Raw genomic sequence first — 18,641 nt, 5'->3', positions numbered from 1 at the left:
ATAATTTGTTTTTTAAATGTCTTAGGAAACACTGGTTCTCCTGATGAAAGGGAAAGACATGGCAAGACAAAGGTAATCCTAGTTGTGAGTATAATTTATTTCCAAAACATTGCAGAGCAAGATGGCAGAAAATCAGGAGCAGTTCTGCCTAATCAAACGGCAAAATGTTTACAAATATACAAAAAGCTTGGTATTAGACTTAAGCTACATCATCCCAAAAACATTTACAATGAAAAGACAACAAATACATGGAAAATGGACCATGTTTGTCAGCATTGCTCTCATCATCAACGAACCAGGTTAGGACCATATACTAGGATATCAGCACCTGATGTGCTACGAGGAAGTGGAAATGGTACTTGAGAAGATGAAGTCAGGGAGAACAGCTGGATCAGACAAGTAAATACAGAAGAAATCCATGCTGGAGGCAATATAGACTTGAAAATATTAAGAGGTAATATTGAAAGGATATCTCAAAGTGGTAGAATATAACTAAACAACTGGGGGAAAACATCAAGAACAGCGGCCTTACCCCCAAAAGGTGACTGAAAAGTCAAGATATTCGGCCCATATCTCTACCTGTATGTCTCATAGGCACCTCAAACTTAGCACGTTCAAAATGTAATTAAATTTCTTTCTCAAGAGATAAATTAGGAAAGACAACAATTTGTCTTCTATATTTAGATTTAGACTTGCTTAAGACAGGAACCCTGCAGATTATACGGTCTTGATGATTCTTCCATCAATACCAAGCTTTGAAAAGGAAACTTCTGAAATTAAGAGATATCTGTTGCTAATTTTATCAAGAGATACAAAACACTTACCAGTTGTTTTCAATCCTAAAAGTGTTTGCTGTCCAGGACTGATGACCAGATTTGTAGGTGCTACAGTATATTTGAAATACCTCCAGAAATCAAATAAAGCATTCAGGCTGAAGACAGATGCAAGTACAAGCTCTGAAATGAAATACCAGGTAATTAAAACACCAAACAACCACCCTATCACTACTCCTAGCAATCTTAATAAAAAACAAAACTCTAACTTGTAAAAAGAAATTACGGTTTAATTTTACATTCCTTTATTGCTTTCAGCACAATTTTCTATTCAATAATGTACACAACAGTATACATACAAGTTTCATACATTCATTACCCAGAAATACAACATACAACATTCATTATCCAGAATACATTCAAACAACATTCATTATCCAGAAAGATTAAAATAAATTTAAATTGAACATCCCAATCAAAATTAAAAAAAAAAATAGATCTGAATTGCATTTTTACATAGTTTTTATGCAATAGTAAATACAAGTTCTATCACAATACAGGAAAAGCTTACCAATATACCAAAGGGGCCAGTATGTAACATTATAGTAGGAACTTAATAATTTCCCAGTCCTGAAAAAAAATAAAATTCTTTTAAAATATCTTCAATAGTAATGTTAGAAAATATTTTCACACGTTTAACAAATTTTGCTCTTATTCTAGTTAATGGACTTACATTTCTGTATATATCATGCCGGCCACAGAAACATTTAGGAGTCCCCAAGCTAAAACCACTTTTCTATCTTCTGTCTCTTTCCTCATCCTTATGGTTCTATCGATGAGGCAAGCAGAAGGACTCTGTTCTCTTTGCATCTATTTAGAGACAAAATTAAGGAAGAGTTATTGCTTAAAAAAAAAATTGTTTTAGAGAGGAGCTGTTTTGGATTCAGAGCTAGACGGGTGACTAGACTCGAAGACAAGTTGTTAATGGTTCAATGTCAATATAGCAGGAAGTCTCTTGTGAGTACCTCCAGATCTGCGTTTATCCCTGTGCTCTTTAATTTTTTTTAAATTAATGATAGCCAGAGGCATGGATGGTATGCTTATCAAATCTGCAGATGACAAAAAACTGAAATGGAGAGCTTATACAATGGATGACAGACGCAGGATTCTAAAGGATCCTGACAGGCTAAGGCACTTGGCTAAATCTAATAAGATGGACTTTAACAGGGACAAATGTAAAGTCTTACACTTGGGTATAAAAAAAATAAAATTCCTAAGATAGGGAAGGAATGGTTAGACAGCAGCTGTTCTGAAAGATCAAAGGGTTTAGTTACTCAAAGCTCAACAGAAGTGTGATAAAGCAGCCAAGAAACAGAATATGATCTTGTTCTGAGGGGCATAAGCTTCTAGTCATGGGGCTGCAATAGTCCCACCACACTCAGTCCTTGTCAGATGTTATCCAAAGCACTATGTTCAATTCTAGGCACCAGGGTTTAAAAATGCTATTGCTAAGCTGAGGAGTATCCAGAGGAAAGCAATCAGGATGGTGAAGGGCCTTGAGTCCCCATCAAAGTAGGATTGATCAAAGGAACTGGTTATGTTTAGCTTGGAGAAATGAAGACTGAGGGGGTATACGACAACTGTTTTTAAATGTCTGAAGGGCTGTTACGTGGAAGAGGACTTAAAATCTGTTTAGCTCCAAAGGGAAGAATAAGGAGTAATGGTGGAAGCTGAAAAGAGACAAGGCTTGATGTTAGGAAAAACTTCCTAGCAATTAAAGCTGTCCAAAAATGAAATGGGCTGCTCTAGGAAATGGTAGGTTCCCCCTTTCTTGGGGGTCTTTGAGCAGAGCTAAACGACCACTTGTTCAGTCGGTTATAGTGGGCATTCCTTTCATGTAAGGGTTGGACTAGATTAGGGCTAAGCTCCCCTCCAACTCCAGAATTCTACTAACAAGAGCGAGTAGGAGAATTTTTAACCATGCAAGGAATAAGTAAGAGAAAAGAAAAGATGGAAAATTTCAATTACATGTAATTTATAAGTGCAGAATAGGAAAAAAAAAAACACCCAGCATCAAATAGGTCTGATAAGAGTCTGGTATCTGAGTAAGATACAGAGGAAATTAATACATAAAAAGAGTCACACCCCAACAGAGAAGCAGTCAAAGGATAAGAACAAATAGTCCTCAAAAGAAATATAAAGTATTAATAACAATATGAAAAACTGTTCCAAATAACTAGTAATAAGAGGAATTTAAGTCAATATGACTTTGGGAATTCACCTCATATCCTTTGCCAGAAAATTGGCAAAGATCACACAAGATGGAAATAGTCTACAGTGGAGGGGCTATGGGAAGAGGCACTATTACACTGTTGATGGAGCTATGGACAATCCAAATATTATGGATTGTGGAAGAAAATGATTAAAATGTTCATTCGCTTTGATCCAAAGATTCCACTCCAGATCTTCCCCAAAGGGCTAAGATTTTTTCAAGATCTAAGATTTACAGAAATATTCAGAACAGTATTTGCTGTGGTAGTAAGCACCTGTAATCAAAGGGGTTGCCCACAGGTTGGGAAAACAGCTGAAAAAGGGGCAGTATATGACTGTGATGGAATATAATTACACTATTATTAGCAATGAAAACAAACAGCTCAAACATGAGAGGACTAATATACCCTCCTCATAGCTCCTTCTTACAATCCCAAATTTCCTTTGAGAGCAGCTCAAGGACCACTTCTTATACGAAGTCCACCCCAGTGACTTTCAGCTGACTCCCAACCAATGTTCCCCTTCGGATCCGCTAGGCCAACCCCAATCTCTCTCCTGACCACACTGCATTTGCAGTACTGCTGTATTTTTGTTCATACTCTATCCCCACTCACTAGTTGTGGTGGGAGAGTTGGAATACTTTTTTATATACCATTGTCACTAACAGTCTCTTCTCCTACCCTCATTACTGAAGAACATCTCCCTTGAAGTTCATGTCTCACAAATTTCCAGATACCTGGCGGCATTCTTGATACCTCCCGCCGAGTCATTCATCTTTCTTTCTCAGTGAGTTCAATGCATGACTTAGTCTTTCCCTCAACCTCAATTCCTGCCTTCCTACTGGCCAATTTCAACATACTGACAGTACTTTGAAAACCCTAACTTTCAGGTTTCTCACACTATTCAATTTCTATTAATCAATCAACAAGCATTTATTAAATGCCTGCTACATGCCAGGCACTGTGCTAGAGATACAAATACAAAGAGTGAAAAAACCCTACTTGCAATGAGCTTACGCTATAAAGTCAATAAATAAATACACGCACACGCACACACACACAAAATAGTTAAATACAAAGGAGCTTTGGGAGGGACACTAGTAATACTTGGGGGCTCAGGAAACATTTCATGCAGAAGATGGTGCTTCAGCTGCACCTTAGAGAAGAGAGGGATTTTAAGGAGTAGAGGTTAAGTATGGAATGCATTCTAGGCAAGGGGGATGGCCAGGGCAAAGTTACAGAGAGAATATATGGGACTGTCATGAGAGAGGATCTCAGAGGTTAGTTTGGCTGGATCAAAATGTGAAGGAGGGGGCATAATGTCCAAAGGAGCTAGAAAGGGTAGATAGGGCCAGGTTGTGTTGGGCTTTAAAAACAAAAGTTTTTATTTTATTCTATAGGCAATTGTAATATCGATTAAGTTGGGTGTCTTTGAGTTTTATTAGGTGCTAAACCCCAGGCCCAATCCCCTATCTACTAGATGCTAAGCTTGTGCGGGCCTCAGGGTCCTAAGGGGTGTTGCTAAGACCAGAGCCACTCATAGGAGCCTAAGTTCTGGTCGCTCAGGTGACATCTGATGACGTCTGAAACTGTATAAAAAGAGAGAACAGAGTTATTTGCTTAGGGCTCTCACTCTTGGTGGAGATTGGGGGAAGCAGCAGCAGAAGCCAAAGCAGAAGCTGAAGGAGTAGGCACTACTGAGAGCAAGACTGACCCGCGTGCAGACTGGAGAGTACTGAGAAAAGGCTCTCACTCCTAGCAGTGTGTGATGTGGAGACTCTGGGCAGCTGTAGTTAAGAGCCCTCCAGCTTGTAAACCCGGATGTTCAGACTTTGTTGAACTCTGGTAACTACGAATTGAGATTTGAATCAGCCAAAGTCTGTTTGTTGATGTTTGTAATTTGTTTGTATTTGCTCTGAAGCTCAGGGTGCTGGATTTTCCCCAGGTGAGTGAATGATACTGCTATGTTGGATTAAAGATTGTCAACCCCTAACCGTTACTTTCCTTAGTAAAGTAGATCAAAAGAACCTGGATTTGCAGTGTTCTTGTTGTTGGGCTTGTGTTAGTTTTTCAGCCGCACAGCAGCTGCTAGCCAAATTATTGTAACAGCAATAGAAAGCCACCACAGTAGGCTGAGTAAGAAAGTAACATGGTCAGATTTGTGCTTAAGGAAAATTACTTTGGTAGCAGTTCAGAGGATGGACTTGGGTGGTTTGAGACATGAGGCAGGAAGAACCATATTGCAGTAAGTTGATGTGAGCCTGAACTAAGGTAGTACCTCTGTGAATGGAGCGACGTCAGATGGAAGAGACACCGAGAAGGTAGAAATGGCAAAATCTGGTAAGAGACTGGATATGTGGGGAGAGGGAGAGTGAAGAGCCTAGGATAATATTGAGATTATAAACCTTAAAGCATTGGAAGGACAGTGGTGCTTTTGACAGAACTGTGGGGAAGTTTGGAAGAAGAGACAGTTTACGGTGAAAGACTGTAAGTTCGATTTTAGATATGCTGAGTTTGAAATGTCTCTAGGATAAGCAGTTTGAAATATCCAATAGACAGTGACCTAACGCTGAAGCTTGGGGGAAGAGAATGGAGCTGGATATATCATTCTGTGGGCCATCTACAAAGCCTATGAGATATATTTTGCACACTTCAGATATATAATGGGTTAATTGTACCGATTGCTTTCTCAGTGGGGGACGGGCTGGAAGGAGGGAGAAAATTTGGAACTGAAAATGGACAATTCCAAAAGAGGAATTCTAAAGAATATTTTTATGCAAAAACAACATATTGTTGGAATTAGTTGTATAGTCTCTGAATGTGTCTTCCTGAAAGTGAACTCACACGGATACTAAAAAAAAAAAAATCAAAAACAAACAAAAAAAACCACCTATGGGAGCCAATGAGTGCCAGAAGAATATAAGAGAAAAGAATAAGGCTGAGGAGAGAACCTTGGGGAACATCTACAGTTAGTGGGGCAGTGTGGATGAGGAGCCAATAAAAGATATTGAGAAGCAGAAGACAGGGAGTAACTCAAGGGAGAACAGCATCACGAAAACCCAAGAGAAAGGTGTATCCAGGAGGCGAGGGTGGTTAATAGCATTGAATGCAGCTAAGTTGAGAAGGATGAGAACTGAGAAAAGACAATCAGAAGAGATCATTGGTAACTGGAGTTAGGGTTAGTAATACCCAATGAAGTTGGAAAAGTAGGTTGAGGCCAAGTTACGTAGGCTTTAAAAGTCAAGCAAAGTTCATATTTTATTCCAGAGGCAATAGGAAGCCAATGGAGTTGACTGAGTAGTCACATGATCAGATCTAACTTAAGGAAAATTACTTTGGCAGCATTCATTCCATGACCTATTTCACCTCAGATACACATTGAGCTGGTCATACCTTTGACCTTGTCATGAGCTACAACTGTTCTATTTCCATGTTTATGAACTCGGAAATTCCTTTATTTGATCATTATCTTCCGTCATATTTCACCTTTTCCTCTGCCTTACTGAGTCCTACCCCTGTGCTGAAATCTCACCATAACCTCCATTCCCTTTCCCTCTTAGCTCTCTCCCACACTAGCCTCCCTTCCCTGTCTTGACTGATTGGTGAAATAGCTCAAATCTACACAATCCTTTATTCTCCAGTCTCTTTGCCCTCTTTTCCTATTTGCTCCTAACCTTCAATCACGAACCATCAGCCGGGTCCTCTCTTCCAATTCACATAGTGCCAAATGGAACCGGAAAAAACCATGAAAATGCTAATTGAGTCTACTACAAATTTATGTTACATAACCTCAAATGGTCCCACATCCTTTTACACATCCCTAGTAGATGTGCTATCCCACTTATTACAGCAACTATTCCAAATCTTTTTACCTCCCTCCAGGCCTCCAACTATATCCTTTCAGCTAAGGACCTCATTTCATGAGAAAAATTGAAGTCTTTTACCAAGAACTCCCTCTTTTCCCCTCATCTCATGTTAGTGAGACATTCCCCTTCCTTCTCACTATCTCCACCTTCATTCAGTCTGTTTAAGAGGTGGCCCTTCTCTTTGCCCAGGCCAAACTGCTCTAAAAGTACCCTTCATCCCACATCCTCCTGTCTTCTCAAGCAAACTGCCCACACTTTCACTCCCATCTCTCACTTTCAATCTCTATCTTACCTATCTTCTTTCCTTTTATTTATAAATATGCTCATGTCTCCCACATTTCTAAAAAATCCTCTAACCTGATTCTATCATCCCTTTTATCTATAACCTCTTGGTTAAATTCTTGGAGAAAGTTATCTAACTGTAGGTATCTATTTCTTCTCTTGATCTCTCCTAAACCCTCTATAATCTGGTTTCCGATCTAATCATTCTACTGCAATTACCCTCTCTGAAAGTTACCAATGATCTCTTAATTGCTAGATTTAATGGCCTTTTCTCATTCCTCATTCTTCTAGACCATCCTGCAGCACCTGACACTATTTATCACCTTCTCTTAGCCACTTTCTCCTCTCTAGGTTTCCATGATCTTGTCCCTTCTGGGTTCTCCTCCAATCTGTCTTTTTCAGTCTTCTTTACTGGCTCTTCCTCTGAGCCGTGCTAACTAATGGATGATCCCCAAGGCTCTGTCCTGGAGCCTCTTCTCTTCTCCCTCTACACACTTTCATTTGGTAACACCATCAGCTGCCATGGGTTAAATACGATCTATCTTTAGGGAGTTAATTTTCAGGTCTATATATCCAGCCCTTGTCTTTCTCCTAAGCTCCAGTCCCATATCATCAAAAGTCTTTTAGACATTGATAACTGGATGTCCCGTAGGTGGCTCAAGTTCAACACGTCCAAAAATAGAACTCATTATCTTTCCCCTCTCCCCAACTTTATCATTACTGTCAAAGGGCACCACTATCCTCCCAGTCAGCCTTGAATTTTACCTAACGCTCCCGCCACACATCCAAACTGCTGACCAATCTTGTCAATGCTACCCTTCGCAATCATTTCCCCCTTTCTCCATACGTAGCTACTAGGTGTTTGTCACCTTTGGCCTGAACTGTTGCAATAACCTTTTCGTTGGTTTTGTCTCAAGTCTCTCCTTATTCTAACGCATCCTCCACTCAGCTGCTAAAATGATCTTCCTCTAAACTCTAAGTCTGACGACCACTCTACTCGATAAACTTCAAGTGGCTGCCTTGACCTTCAGGATTAAATATAAAGTCCTCGCTTTGGCATCTAAAGCTCTTGACAGCCCTGCCCTTTTCCACCTTTCCAGTCTTCTCCTTTTACTCTCCTCCACACACTGCATGATTCAGTTAAGCTGCTTTTGCTGTTCCTCTAACAGCGCTCCATCCCCACTCAATCCCTCTGCACTGGTTGTCCCTCATGTCTGCACCGCTCCATGCCAGCACCTCTACCTCTGATGCTCCAGTTTCCTTCAAGACTCAGTTCAAATCCTGCCTTCTGCAGTGTGTCTCCCTTGGTAGTAGTTGGTGCCTTCCCCATGACATGATTTTCCCGCATCTACTCTGTATATGTCTTATGTGTACCTAATTATTTATACGTTATGTCCTCCATTAAGATGTGAGTTCCTTGCAGCTAGCCTCAATCTTCTTTTGGTCTTTTGTCTATCCCCAGGGCTTAGCACGTATTAAGGGCAAATGCTTGTGGACTAAGGCCCATCCTAAACATCTCCTTCTCCACGAGTGTGTATTCTGAAATTACTTAATAAATATTTTTATTTACTTGTGTATCAGTTTTTCTCTCTTCAATAGATTGTAAATTCTTGGAGGGTAAGTCTTGTTTCAACTTTTCTTTGTATTGGCAGAATCTATAAATGTGTACAAGAACCAAGCATTAAGTTTTACATCCCACGGTCTATCCCCATCTTTGATGTAATCGTAAGATGCTAATAAATATTCCTTATTTTGTTGTATACCTATGTTCCAACAAGCTGTGTCTGGTAAGTCACAAAAAAGGGGGAGGGGAGATAATAGCGATCGACTTTCTACATCTCATCTATACAGGACTTCATTTGATGCCACCACGGCCATTCCAAGTGGGCACTACAGATACTATCCTGATTTCATAGATAGAAAACAGGCTCTGAGAAGTTAGATGACACTGCGCGTGATCACATAACTACTGTCAGAAGCCAGGCTGGAACAGGGGTTTGAACCCCTGCCCAAGGGCTGGAGGAGGGGAGGAAAAGAGCAAGTGAGGGGGAGGGGCAGGGAGCGTTGCATAGCTCCCTTCGGGTTAGTAATACTCGTGCTGACGCACTATAGCAGCCCCCAGGTGCCTAAGAGCGCTGGACCTGGGAGTCCGGAAGAAGCGAGTTCAAATGCTGCCAGCGATACTGAACAGCTGTGTGACCCTGGGTAAGTCACTTAACCTCTCTGGGCCTCCGTTTCTTCATCTGTAAAACAGAGGGGCTGGATTCGGTGGCCTCCAAGGCCGCTTCTGGCTCTAACCCTATGGTCCCATGGTAGGCCATTCATCTTTGAACCCTCGCCTCCCTCCCCACATCTGGACGTCTGGTCCCAGCCGCGCACGCCACAAACCATCAGCGGATGACTTGCCCCTGTGTGCACCCCGCCCCTTCCCCAAATCAGCGCTACAACCCGGTACCCCCTTCAGTCACCCCCTGGGCCCCGCCCTCGCTTCAGCACAGCCCGCACGCGGCTCCCCGCAGCCTCGGGCCAAGGGCGCCCCGGGCCCCCCCTCGCCTCGCGCGCCCCGCCGCCGCCGCCGCCGAAGCCGCGCCCTCCGCGGGGCCGAGCCTTCCCCAAGCCCGGCAGGCAGCGGAAGCTCCGTCCAGTCCCCCAAGAGGAAAAATAAACGCACACACACACACAGAAACAACGCACCGTGCTCAACTTCCAGCAGCAGCGGGTCCGCACCGGTTCTCACCGCGCTTGCGCACAGTCACGTGAGCTCGCGGTTGCCCGGCCCCGGGGCGCGAGGCCAATCAAAACGTGAAAATCGGACCGCGGGAGCAAGGTGGGATGGGAAGGGAGGGGGCCGGGGAGAAAGGGCCCGGCTGAAATCTTCTTGCGAGAGGAGGGAGCGTTGCCTTGGAAATGGGAGCGCGTGCGCGCCTGCGTGCGCGTGCGCGCTGTAGGTTGGCGCCTGCGTACAGTGGCCTCGGGAAGTTACTGGAGGGGGCGGGTCCGGGAAGGGCGGAGCGGGCGGAGCTCGAGAGAGAGGAAGGCTTCCGTTTGGGTGTTTGTTTATCGGCCTGCTTAAAAAGCCAAAACAAAACTAAAGATGACAAGTCTAGCAAGCTGCGTTAAGTTCAAATATAGAAACAGATACGGGCGCTCCGGCCAGTCACTCCAGACGCCTTCTGGACCGTCAGGCCCCGTTGGTGCTTCCTCACTTTGCACAGCGTTCGCAAAATATCGCTGAAAATTTAAATAAAAGTACTCTGGGTTTCTGGCTCCTCCCGCCGTGTAGAGTCGCCGGAGCTCCCTCAGCCTGTCAGTCTTAGTTCGAATGTTTTTGAATTTTTTTTGGAAGGGGGTGGTTGTTGCCCCAGATCTCACTCCCTGTGAGAACCCGTCCCTTCCCCTCCGCGCCCCCGCTTCCCCATGCGGATTGGCAGCAGTTCGGCATTTTAGGATGTTAAGACTCGTGAGAGGTTAAGTAACTCGTTCAAAGTTAACCAGCCTTGCAGCACTGGAACCCAAAGCTTCCTGATGCCGAGGCTGGAACCAGAGCTATCTGCCCCACCTCGGGTAACCGAACACACTCGGTAAAGGGCGCATCGGCATAGGAAGAAGAGATATTCTGAAATGTGGCCAACAGGAGGTTAATTCTTGAGGAACAGGTGTAAATTGTAGCATTGAGATCTCCCCCTATTTATGCAAATTTCTTGCGTTTTTATGCGACGAACATAGATTTTATCGCATAACCGTAGACTGATTATGAGATTGACCTCTTTGCTTTCTAAGAACTGAACGCTGAAGGGAGAAGTGGCTCAAAGCTAAGTTAAAGAGAAGTAACGGAAAACACGGATAATCACTTCCCTGAATAACCAGGTGGAATATATATTTACAAAAGATATCTCTGCCATAGTATGTTGAGATTTTTTTTTTATGTCTCTGTGATCAAAATTATTCCCAGATTTTGCTTCCAAGACCATTATGTTTTGAAAATGAATTTTTTTCCTGTAGGACAAAAATAGGGGAAATACACAATGATAACATACATACATAATTGTATATTTTAAAACTCCAAAGTGCTTTATAAACAGTCATTTTGCTGATATCTTTAATTGAAGTGGATTTTCCTGTAGTTTTAGATGTGAATTCAAGTGGAGAAATGTCTTGAAAAAACATCTGACATCACTAGTTAATACTAGAAACCAAGTTTTCTTTATCCTTCTATCCTTCCTAAATTAAGAAGAAAAAGTACCTCAGTAAATTTTATCCAACTCATAACTGACCATCTCATTTTATATTAATTATTGGACATTTATATATGAAACACCCAAAATCCTAAATTTATATGTAGTCTAACCACATATTTTAATAAAGGGAGAAAAATTAATGCCTCAAAGAAGCCAAATTGCCTTTAAAGAATCAAGCAATGTTTGCTGGTAGGAAGTGGAATTTGTGCATTTTAAAACATTGCCCAAAAATTGAAACGAGAAAAAATATTACCTGTTAATTTTAGCTGAAGTAAGGTACTTAAAATATTCTTAAAAACTTTAAGGAACCCATTGTAGTAGCTTGTTAATTCTTGTCACAGTTGCTGAAACATGTCATAATGGGTTGCCAAGGAAGTTGTTACACATCATGGATTAAGAGTATTTCCCAGTCATCCTCAATCACATAAAACATGTTTTGATATTTTCTAAGAAAGTAGCTTCATGGGACTCCTTTTTTCCCTTTTCTGGGAGATGGACCCTCCCAGCAAGCCTTTGAATTTCATTCCAAAACCGGAGTATGAATGCGGAAAGGATGACTCTTGTGGGGCAGTAGGGAACTTTCTGCTTTGGTACTTTATCATCATGTTATTCCTGATGATCTTCTATAGGACTGCTCTCTGGGTAGGATATTCTTCCATACTTACTAATATGTTTACCAAGCCATGTATTTCTGTGAAGTTAATTTTTTTTTGGCTAAAATCTTCCCCAAATTTCCTTTTGTATCCCCACAATTCTGGGGGAGTTAAGATATTTGTTGTTACAGAATATGTACTATGGAATCTTAGACTCCATGGAGAGGTGATTGTTGTTGGTTTTTTCTTTTTAAGTAAAATAAGAGCCCAGGCTAAGATGCAGAACTACCATTATAGAATATTCCTCTTTGTGAAACCTTAAAGCAGTAATAGCAATGTTAATGGGGTGGCATTTCCAAAGTTCCTACTATGTGTCAGGAACTGCATGCTAAGCACTTTACAAATATCTCACTTGTTCCTCACAATGCTCTGGGAGGTAGGTGCTATCACATTCTCCATTTTACAGTTTTGCAACCTGAGAACAGACAGAAGTTAAGTGACTTGCCCAAGGTCACACAGCTAGTAAGTGTCTGAAATAGGATTTGAACTCAGGTCTTCATGACTCCAGGCTCAGTACTCTATCTACTGTGCTACTTAGCTGGTGCATAATATATGTATATGTGTCACCTATTATTATTACTAGCATCACTATGGCTGGCAGTGCTTTTATAACTACAGGTCCTGACTTTTAATGCAAACTAGATGGCTAATCAAACCACTACTGTATTTACCGATGGTGCATATGAAATACATGTTAACTTAGTAATAATAGTGATACAAATACTGCTGTTATTACTTTTTTAGTAATTATTGTCACTATTATTTAGTAATTATCAGAATATCGAATGGTTGCCAGTCTTCTCCATTCTGAGTGCTTCATTAGAGGCAAAAACAGGTTATTTAATGCTTTGGTGTTTCATTTCCAGCGGTCAGAGATGCCTCTTTTTAGTAAATTCATCTGAATCTTCTTTAAGGCAGATTCTTTGACAGCAGTCAATAAAATTAGAATAGGGATAGCTTTAATTACCCAAACTAAACATTGAATGTATGACCAGCGTAACAAGAAAGGTGCTACTCTCTTGCATATCACCAGAAATTTTCACAGAATCTCGAGTTGCAAGAGATCCCGGAGACCTTCTAGTTAAGAATCCCCACTGTAGCATATCCAACAAGCGACATAATCATCAACTTTTCCTTGAAGACCTCCAGGACCGTTTGCTAATGCAGCCCATTTCACTTTTGTATGCCTATTAGGAAGTTGGGTTTTTGTTTTTTTTTTACCGTCATGCCTAAGTCTTCCATCCTTTGTTCTTCGTTGTTGCCCTCTGTGACTAAATAAGACAAATTTAATCCCTCTTCCAGTGACTACCTTTCAAACACTTGAAGAAAGCTATTGTGCCTCTACCTCACTTTACCCAGTCATCTTCTGGTTCATGTTAAACATCCTCCATTTTAGAGATTTAAAAATAACAATCTCTCCTCTGCACCATCTACATAGAATTTTAGATCCTAGAGCTAGAAAGGGACCTAAAAAAGATCATCTATCTAAAAAAAAAAAAAAAGATCATCTATCCTTCCTTTCTTTAGGCAGGTAAGATTTCTCTTCATTCCAAGGAAAATTAAAAGCTGAGGCTTCGCACTATCTAAGCAGTGTTCCTGAGGTCATGCAGGTAGTTAATGTCAAGGGCAACCCTAGGAGACCTAGTTTTTCCTATTTTAATCATATTTGCCTCAAAATAAGTCTGAAATGTGGACTTCAGCTTACTAAGGACTGAGCCCTAACTAATGATCTTAGAACCTGCCTTTCTCATTATGCAACATCATGAAAATTCCTCATTTTTTCTGATGTTAAGAAACTTAATTACTTATTTATAGGTAATATGGTTGGAAAATAGTAGCGACTAATTACCCTTGCTATGAAATGCATTTTCTCTTCATTTTCTTCTTTTTTAAATATATTTATCCATTTGCCATTAAAATGTAAATGTTTTGTGATATATATATACATATATACATACATATACATATATACACACATGCATATATGTATGTGTGTGTGCGCACACACACACACACATAGAGAGAGGCAGCTAGGTAGTAGACAGAGCCCTGGGCCTGGAGTCAGAAAGATCTGAGTTCAAATTCGGCCTCAGACACTTAACTAGGTATGTGACCCTGGGCAAGTCAACCTCTTGTCTGCCTCAGTTTCCTCATCTGTAAATTGAGGATAATAAAAGCACCTACTTGTCAGGTTTTTTGTGAGGACAAAATGAGATAACATTTGTAAAGCTCTTTGCAAACCTTAAAGTGCTGTCTGTATAAATGCTAGCTGCTGTTCTTCTTATCATCAGGACTATCCCTGCTAGTCTAGCCACAGGCTCTGCTGGAGCTGACGGTCTGAACTTGAACTTGAACTTCAGAGGTCATTGTTTGCAAACTCCTGATGACCTGAGGTCATCAGGTTAAATGACTTGCCCAATATCACAGCTAATTAATGATAGAGCCAGGAACAAAATGCAGAACTCCTAGTCCCTGGTCCTTTCCTTGTACTGCCCTATCTCTCAAAGTATGAGCCAGCTCTGGTTCTCTCACTTTCGACAAAACAACCTACACAAATGTTTAATAAATGCTTGTGTGGCACAGAGGACAAAATGCTGAGTCTGGATGGAGTCAGGAAGACCTCGGTTCAAATCTCGCCTAGATCTTTATTGGCCGTGTGGCCCTGGATAAGTCACAACTTCTCTGTCTCCACTTCCTCAATTGTAAAACCAATAATAGCATCTAGCTCCTAGGGTTGTGGTGAGGACAAAAGAGATGTTTGCAAAGTGCTTTGCAAATGTTAAAACTCAACATAAATGTCAATGTTTGTTGTTATTATTTTGTTTGGATTAGACCTGTTGTTTCCTTAGAGAGGTGCTTCCTAAGAGAGGACCTTTGATTTCATTAGTGACTTGCCTAAAGTCGTAAAGCTAGTATATGTCCGAGGCAGGACTTGAACCCAGGTCTTTGTTACTTGGGGGCCAATTCTCTACCCACTATGCTATACTGCCTCTTTCTAGCTTTTAATTTACTGCACTTTAAACATCTTTGCATACAAGTGGTGTATTGCTCTGAAAATTATGTAATTTGAGTTGAGTAAATATTAAAACTCAAACAACAGCCGTAAGAAGTAAAAGGAATAGGATATCAACAGAGCCTGAGTCCCCATTTCCAATTTAGTTTACCAGTGAACAAAATCTAGGAATGTGTATCTAGATATATACCTTTCATGACAGAGACCATCGTGATATATGGAAGAGGGAAAAAATTATATATGGAAGGGAATGGGATAGAAACAGGGAGAATCTAGAACAAAGATAATGTCCTCGTATGATGCTTTACACATGGAAGGGGATGACTTTAGGTCCATTACTTTTGGCAGGCGTCATAGAGGCAGCTAGGTGGTACAGTAGATAGGAAGATCCGAGTTCAAATCCAGCCTTAGAAACTTCCTAGCTGTGTGACTAAACAAGTCACTTAACCTCTCTTGCCACTGGAGCAGGAAATGGCAAACCACTCCAGTATCTTTGCCAAGAAAACCCCATGGACAGAGAGGTCATGAAAAGTCTGAAATGACTGAATAACACTAGAAAAATAAATACAAATGCAGCTAGAGATGAAATTATGTGGCCACATTGTTGGAGGGAGAGACATTGCTTATGAATGCTTTTTGTGGGGACTTGTTAATGGTTTGGGGTAAAAGTCTTAAATTTATTTTTATGTCCCAAATTAGACTAGCCATTAAAAAAAAGTTTCCTGCGGAGGTTCAGTCCATTTTGTCCCCTTAGCTAGAAAATCACTTAGGGTACTATGCTATCAGTGGATTTGGAATTAGTAAGCTCTGGGTTCAGGTTCTGCCACAGATGCCTGCTAGCTTTGTGACTCTGGGCAAGTCACTTAACCTCTCTCTGAACCTATTCATCTGTAAAATTAGGTGTTTGGACTAGTTGGTTTCTAATGTCCCTTCCACTTGTAAACTTATGATCTTATGCTTTTTACTAAAGAGAACACAAATAAGTATTTTTGGTCCCATGTTTCTTATTCTGACATAAATAAGGATTATTCATTAAGAATAATACTAATCTCATTTATAGAGAGCTTTAAGATTGCAAAGTTATATGTAAACATTTATATATTTGCATATCTATATCATGTCATTTGATTTAATGACTATACCTTGAACTATTATCATCCCTGAAAATAATTTTCTACCCTGTCCAGGGCCAGTTTAAGACACTGCACTATTTAAAACAACAACTCATATTTACATAGCGTTACTAAAGCCCCTCTTTCAAATTGGTGGTGATTAAGCAGGATCACAGAGCCAGAAGCTCAATAAGTACTTGGTAAATTAAAATTTTAAATTAGACTCATCTAATGCCCCAAGGCAACGATGTTTCTTAACAAATAAATAATAACGAACATCTTCTAATTTAGAGAATCTCTCTGACTAGTCTGTATTTCCTGACACAGATGTCTGAGAAAAAGGGTGCATCACTATCAACAGACAGTGGGACAAGCAATCCAGGATGTAAAGGTGAAATCCAGTGTATATTTAGCATCCAGTAAAAAAAAAAAAGATTTTGACAATGTAAATTTGTGTTGGAGGTTTCCAGCAGGTTCCCTGTCCCTTGTCCCTACCCTTCATCCCCACTGCCGAGCCAGGTTGAGTCTTGCAGGGAACTGGAAATATTGTCTCCCATCTTCTCCTCTACCCCTTTCCCATTCCTCCTACCAAGGCTTTTGCTATTTGTCAGTATCTGCCCTGCTCCAGCTCCCACTCCCTTTACCCATCGCTCATTTCTGAGAATATAAAACCTCTGAGAAATGGAAACTTGATACTTCTTTGGAAAAGGTTGGGACCTCTGCCTTTGACCTTAAAACAGGATTGGTATTGCCTTTCCAAAGTGGGCCTCCAAGATTTCCATCTGTTTCCTTCTGCTGTTCCAGAGTGAGACGTGTCTGGCCCACGTGGGTGAAGGGTGGGGAAGTGGGACTTTGTTGCATGTGGCAGTGATGTGTGGTGTGAATTTGCTACAGATTGCCATAATGATATTAATAGTATGTCGAGCTGCAATGCACCTAATCTCTTGTTTTCTTCTGATTGTTGTTATCCAAGATGCCTACTGTAAGCGACATAGCAAAGGCACCATCTGGGAATCTTTTAGAAAGATCTTTAAGAAGAAACCAAAACATATGCAGCTTTCACCTGTCACTGACTCGGAAGTGGCACTTGTTAATGCCTACCTAGAAAGGAGAAGAGCCAGACTTCAGACTCAGCTGAGCCAGATGAATCAAGGCCTCCATGATAGCGATACCACCGACAGGGACAGTATAGACTCTAACTCAGGAGCTTCCTCCTGGAAGGAGAGTGAGACTGAACACCGTCCAACACCAGCCAGCCTTAGAAGAAGAAAGATAGCTCAAAGGCAGAGGAACCTTGGAAGCTACCAAATCAGGGAAAGGCCTTGCCTCCACTGCAAAGCCATGAGAACCAGTGAGTGGCTGACTCGCCACTTCCTTCATCCTCCTGCAGAAGCTCCTCCAGTGGATGGAGATATTCTGGAGGAGGGTTCCCTAATAGAAATTAACACAAAATTCAGTAGAATTTGAGCTTTATCCAGTTCTTAATTATTGAAGCCAAATGAAATAAGAGATTAAAACAAGTAAGAAATATCACCAGAGGGTCAAGGTAGGGAGGCTTTACAATAAAGTCTCTCTACTAATGTCAAGTGTACTTGGTATGTTTTAGATAATTATTTTTAAGTAAAAATACTAGTAAATTTCACTTTAGCATCATGAGAGTATGACCAAAAATTTACATTTACTGTATATCATGATACAGGGTAGCATACTATGCTGAATTTGGAATGTTGCTGATTCTAAAGTTCTGACTCAGATGCTTACCAGCTGTGTTACTCTGGGCAAGTCATCTTAAAAGGCGGGGTTGACCAGATGGTCTGTACTGTCCCTTCCAGGTCTAAACCTGTGATCCTATGATTTTGCTTAAATCAGCATAAATAAATATTTTCGGTCTTCAGTTTATTTATTCCTCTAAAATAAATAAGGAAGCTCTTTTAAAAAAGATAATTTATCCCTCGATTCAACAAGCATTTGTTAAGTACTTTGTGTCTGCAAGGCATTGATAGAGCTAGGAATTGGGAAGCAGAGACAAATACAAAGTAATTTGAGGCTGGGGAGAGTATTAATTAACAACTGGGAGGATTTGGGAAGGTCTCATAGCTTAGCTGAGCCTTGAAGTAAGATAAAATTTCTCAGAGAGATGAGGGAATGCTTTCTATCCATGGGGTTGTTACTTGTGGAAATGCATGGAGGTAAGAGATCAAATGTCAAATTCTGGGAACTTCTAGTAGTTTAATTTAGCTAGAATATAGAGCTCAGAAAGGCAGGGAGTTATGTGAGATAAGGATGGAGAGGTAGTTAGAGCCAGAGTAGGGAGAACCTTTAATACTAGATTGAGAAGTAGTTTATCCTTATTTTTCTTTCTATTTTGAGGAGAGTTCAGATTGGCCTTTGAGAAGATTATTTTGGCTGCTGAATGCAGGATAGATTAAGTGCA

The 18,641-nt window shown here is 40.8% G+C and overlaps 2 protein-coding genes across 2 annotated transcripts in view; one reads left to right on the top strand and one right to left on the bottom strand.

Annotated features, from left to right (window-relative positions):
• Positions 1-10,047, bottom strand: part of TMEM209 (transmembrane protein 209) — a 29,050-nt gene extending 19,003 nt beyond the window's left edge. Inside the window, exons 1-4 of the mRNA XM_036759362.1 lie at positions 9,886-10,047; positions 1,507-1,643; positions 1,345-1,403; positions 825-956 (exon numbers count right to left, since the gene is read on the bottom strand). Coding sequence (XP_036615257.1) covers positions 825-956; positions 1,345-1,403; positions 1,507-1,643 — 328 coding nt within the window. The 5' untranslated portion in view covers positions 9,886-10,047. The remainder of the gene's footprint in view (positions 1-824; positions 957-1,344; positions 1,404-1,506; positions 1,644-9,885) is intronic.
• Positions 10,048-11,891: 1,844 nt separating this feature from the next.
• On the top strand, positions 11,892-17,674 carry SSMEM1 (serine rich single-pass membrane protein 1). Its single transcript, XM_036759361.1, has 3 exons — positions 11,892-12,071; positions 16,535-16,598; positions 17,181-17,674. Exons 1-3 carry the CDS (start codon positions 11,892-11,894, stop codon positions 17,672-17,674), a joined length of 738 nt encoding a protein of 245 aa, XP_036615256.1.
• The last annotated feature ends 967 nt before the right edge of the window (positions 17,675-18,641 follow it).

Source organism: Trichosurus vulpecula, chromosome 5, assembly GCF_011100635.1.
Source record: "Trichosurus vulpecula isolate mTriVul1 chromosome 5, mTriVul1.pri, whole genome shotgun sequence".
Classification (NCBI taxonomy): Eukaryota; Metazoa; Chordata; class Mammalia; order Diprotodontia; family Phalangeridae; genus Trichosurus; species Trichosurus vulpecula.
Note: the sequence above shows the minus strand (reverse complement) of the source record. Positions and strands in the feature narration are given on the sequence as shown.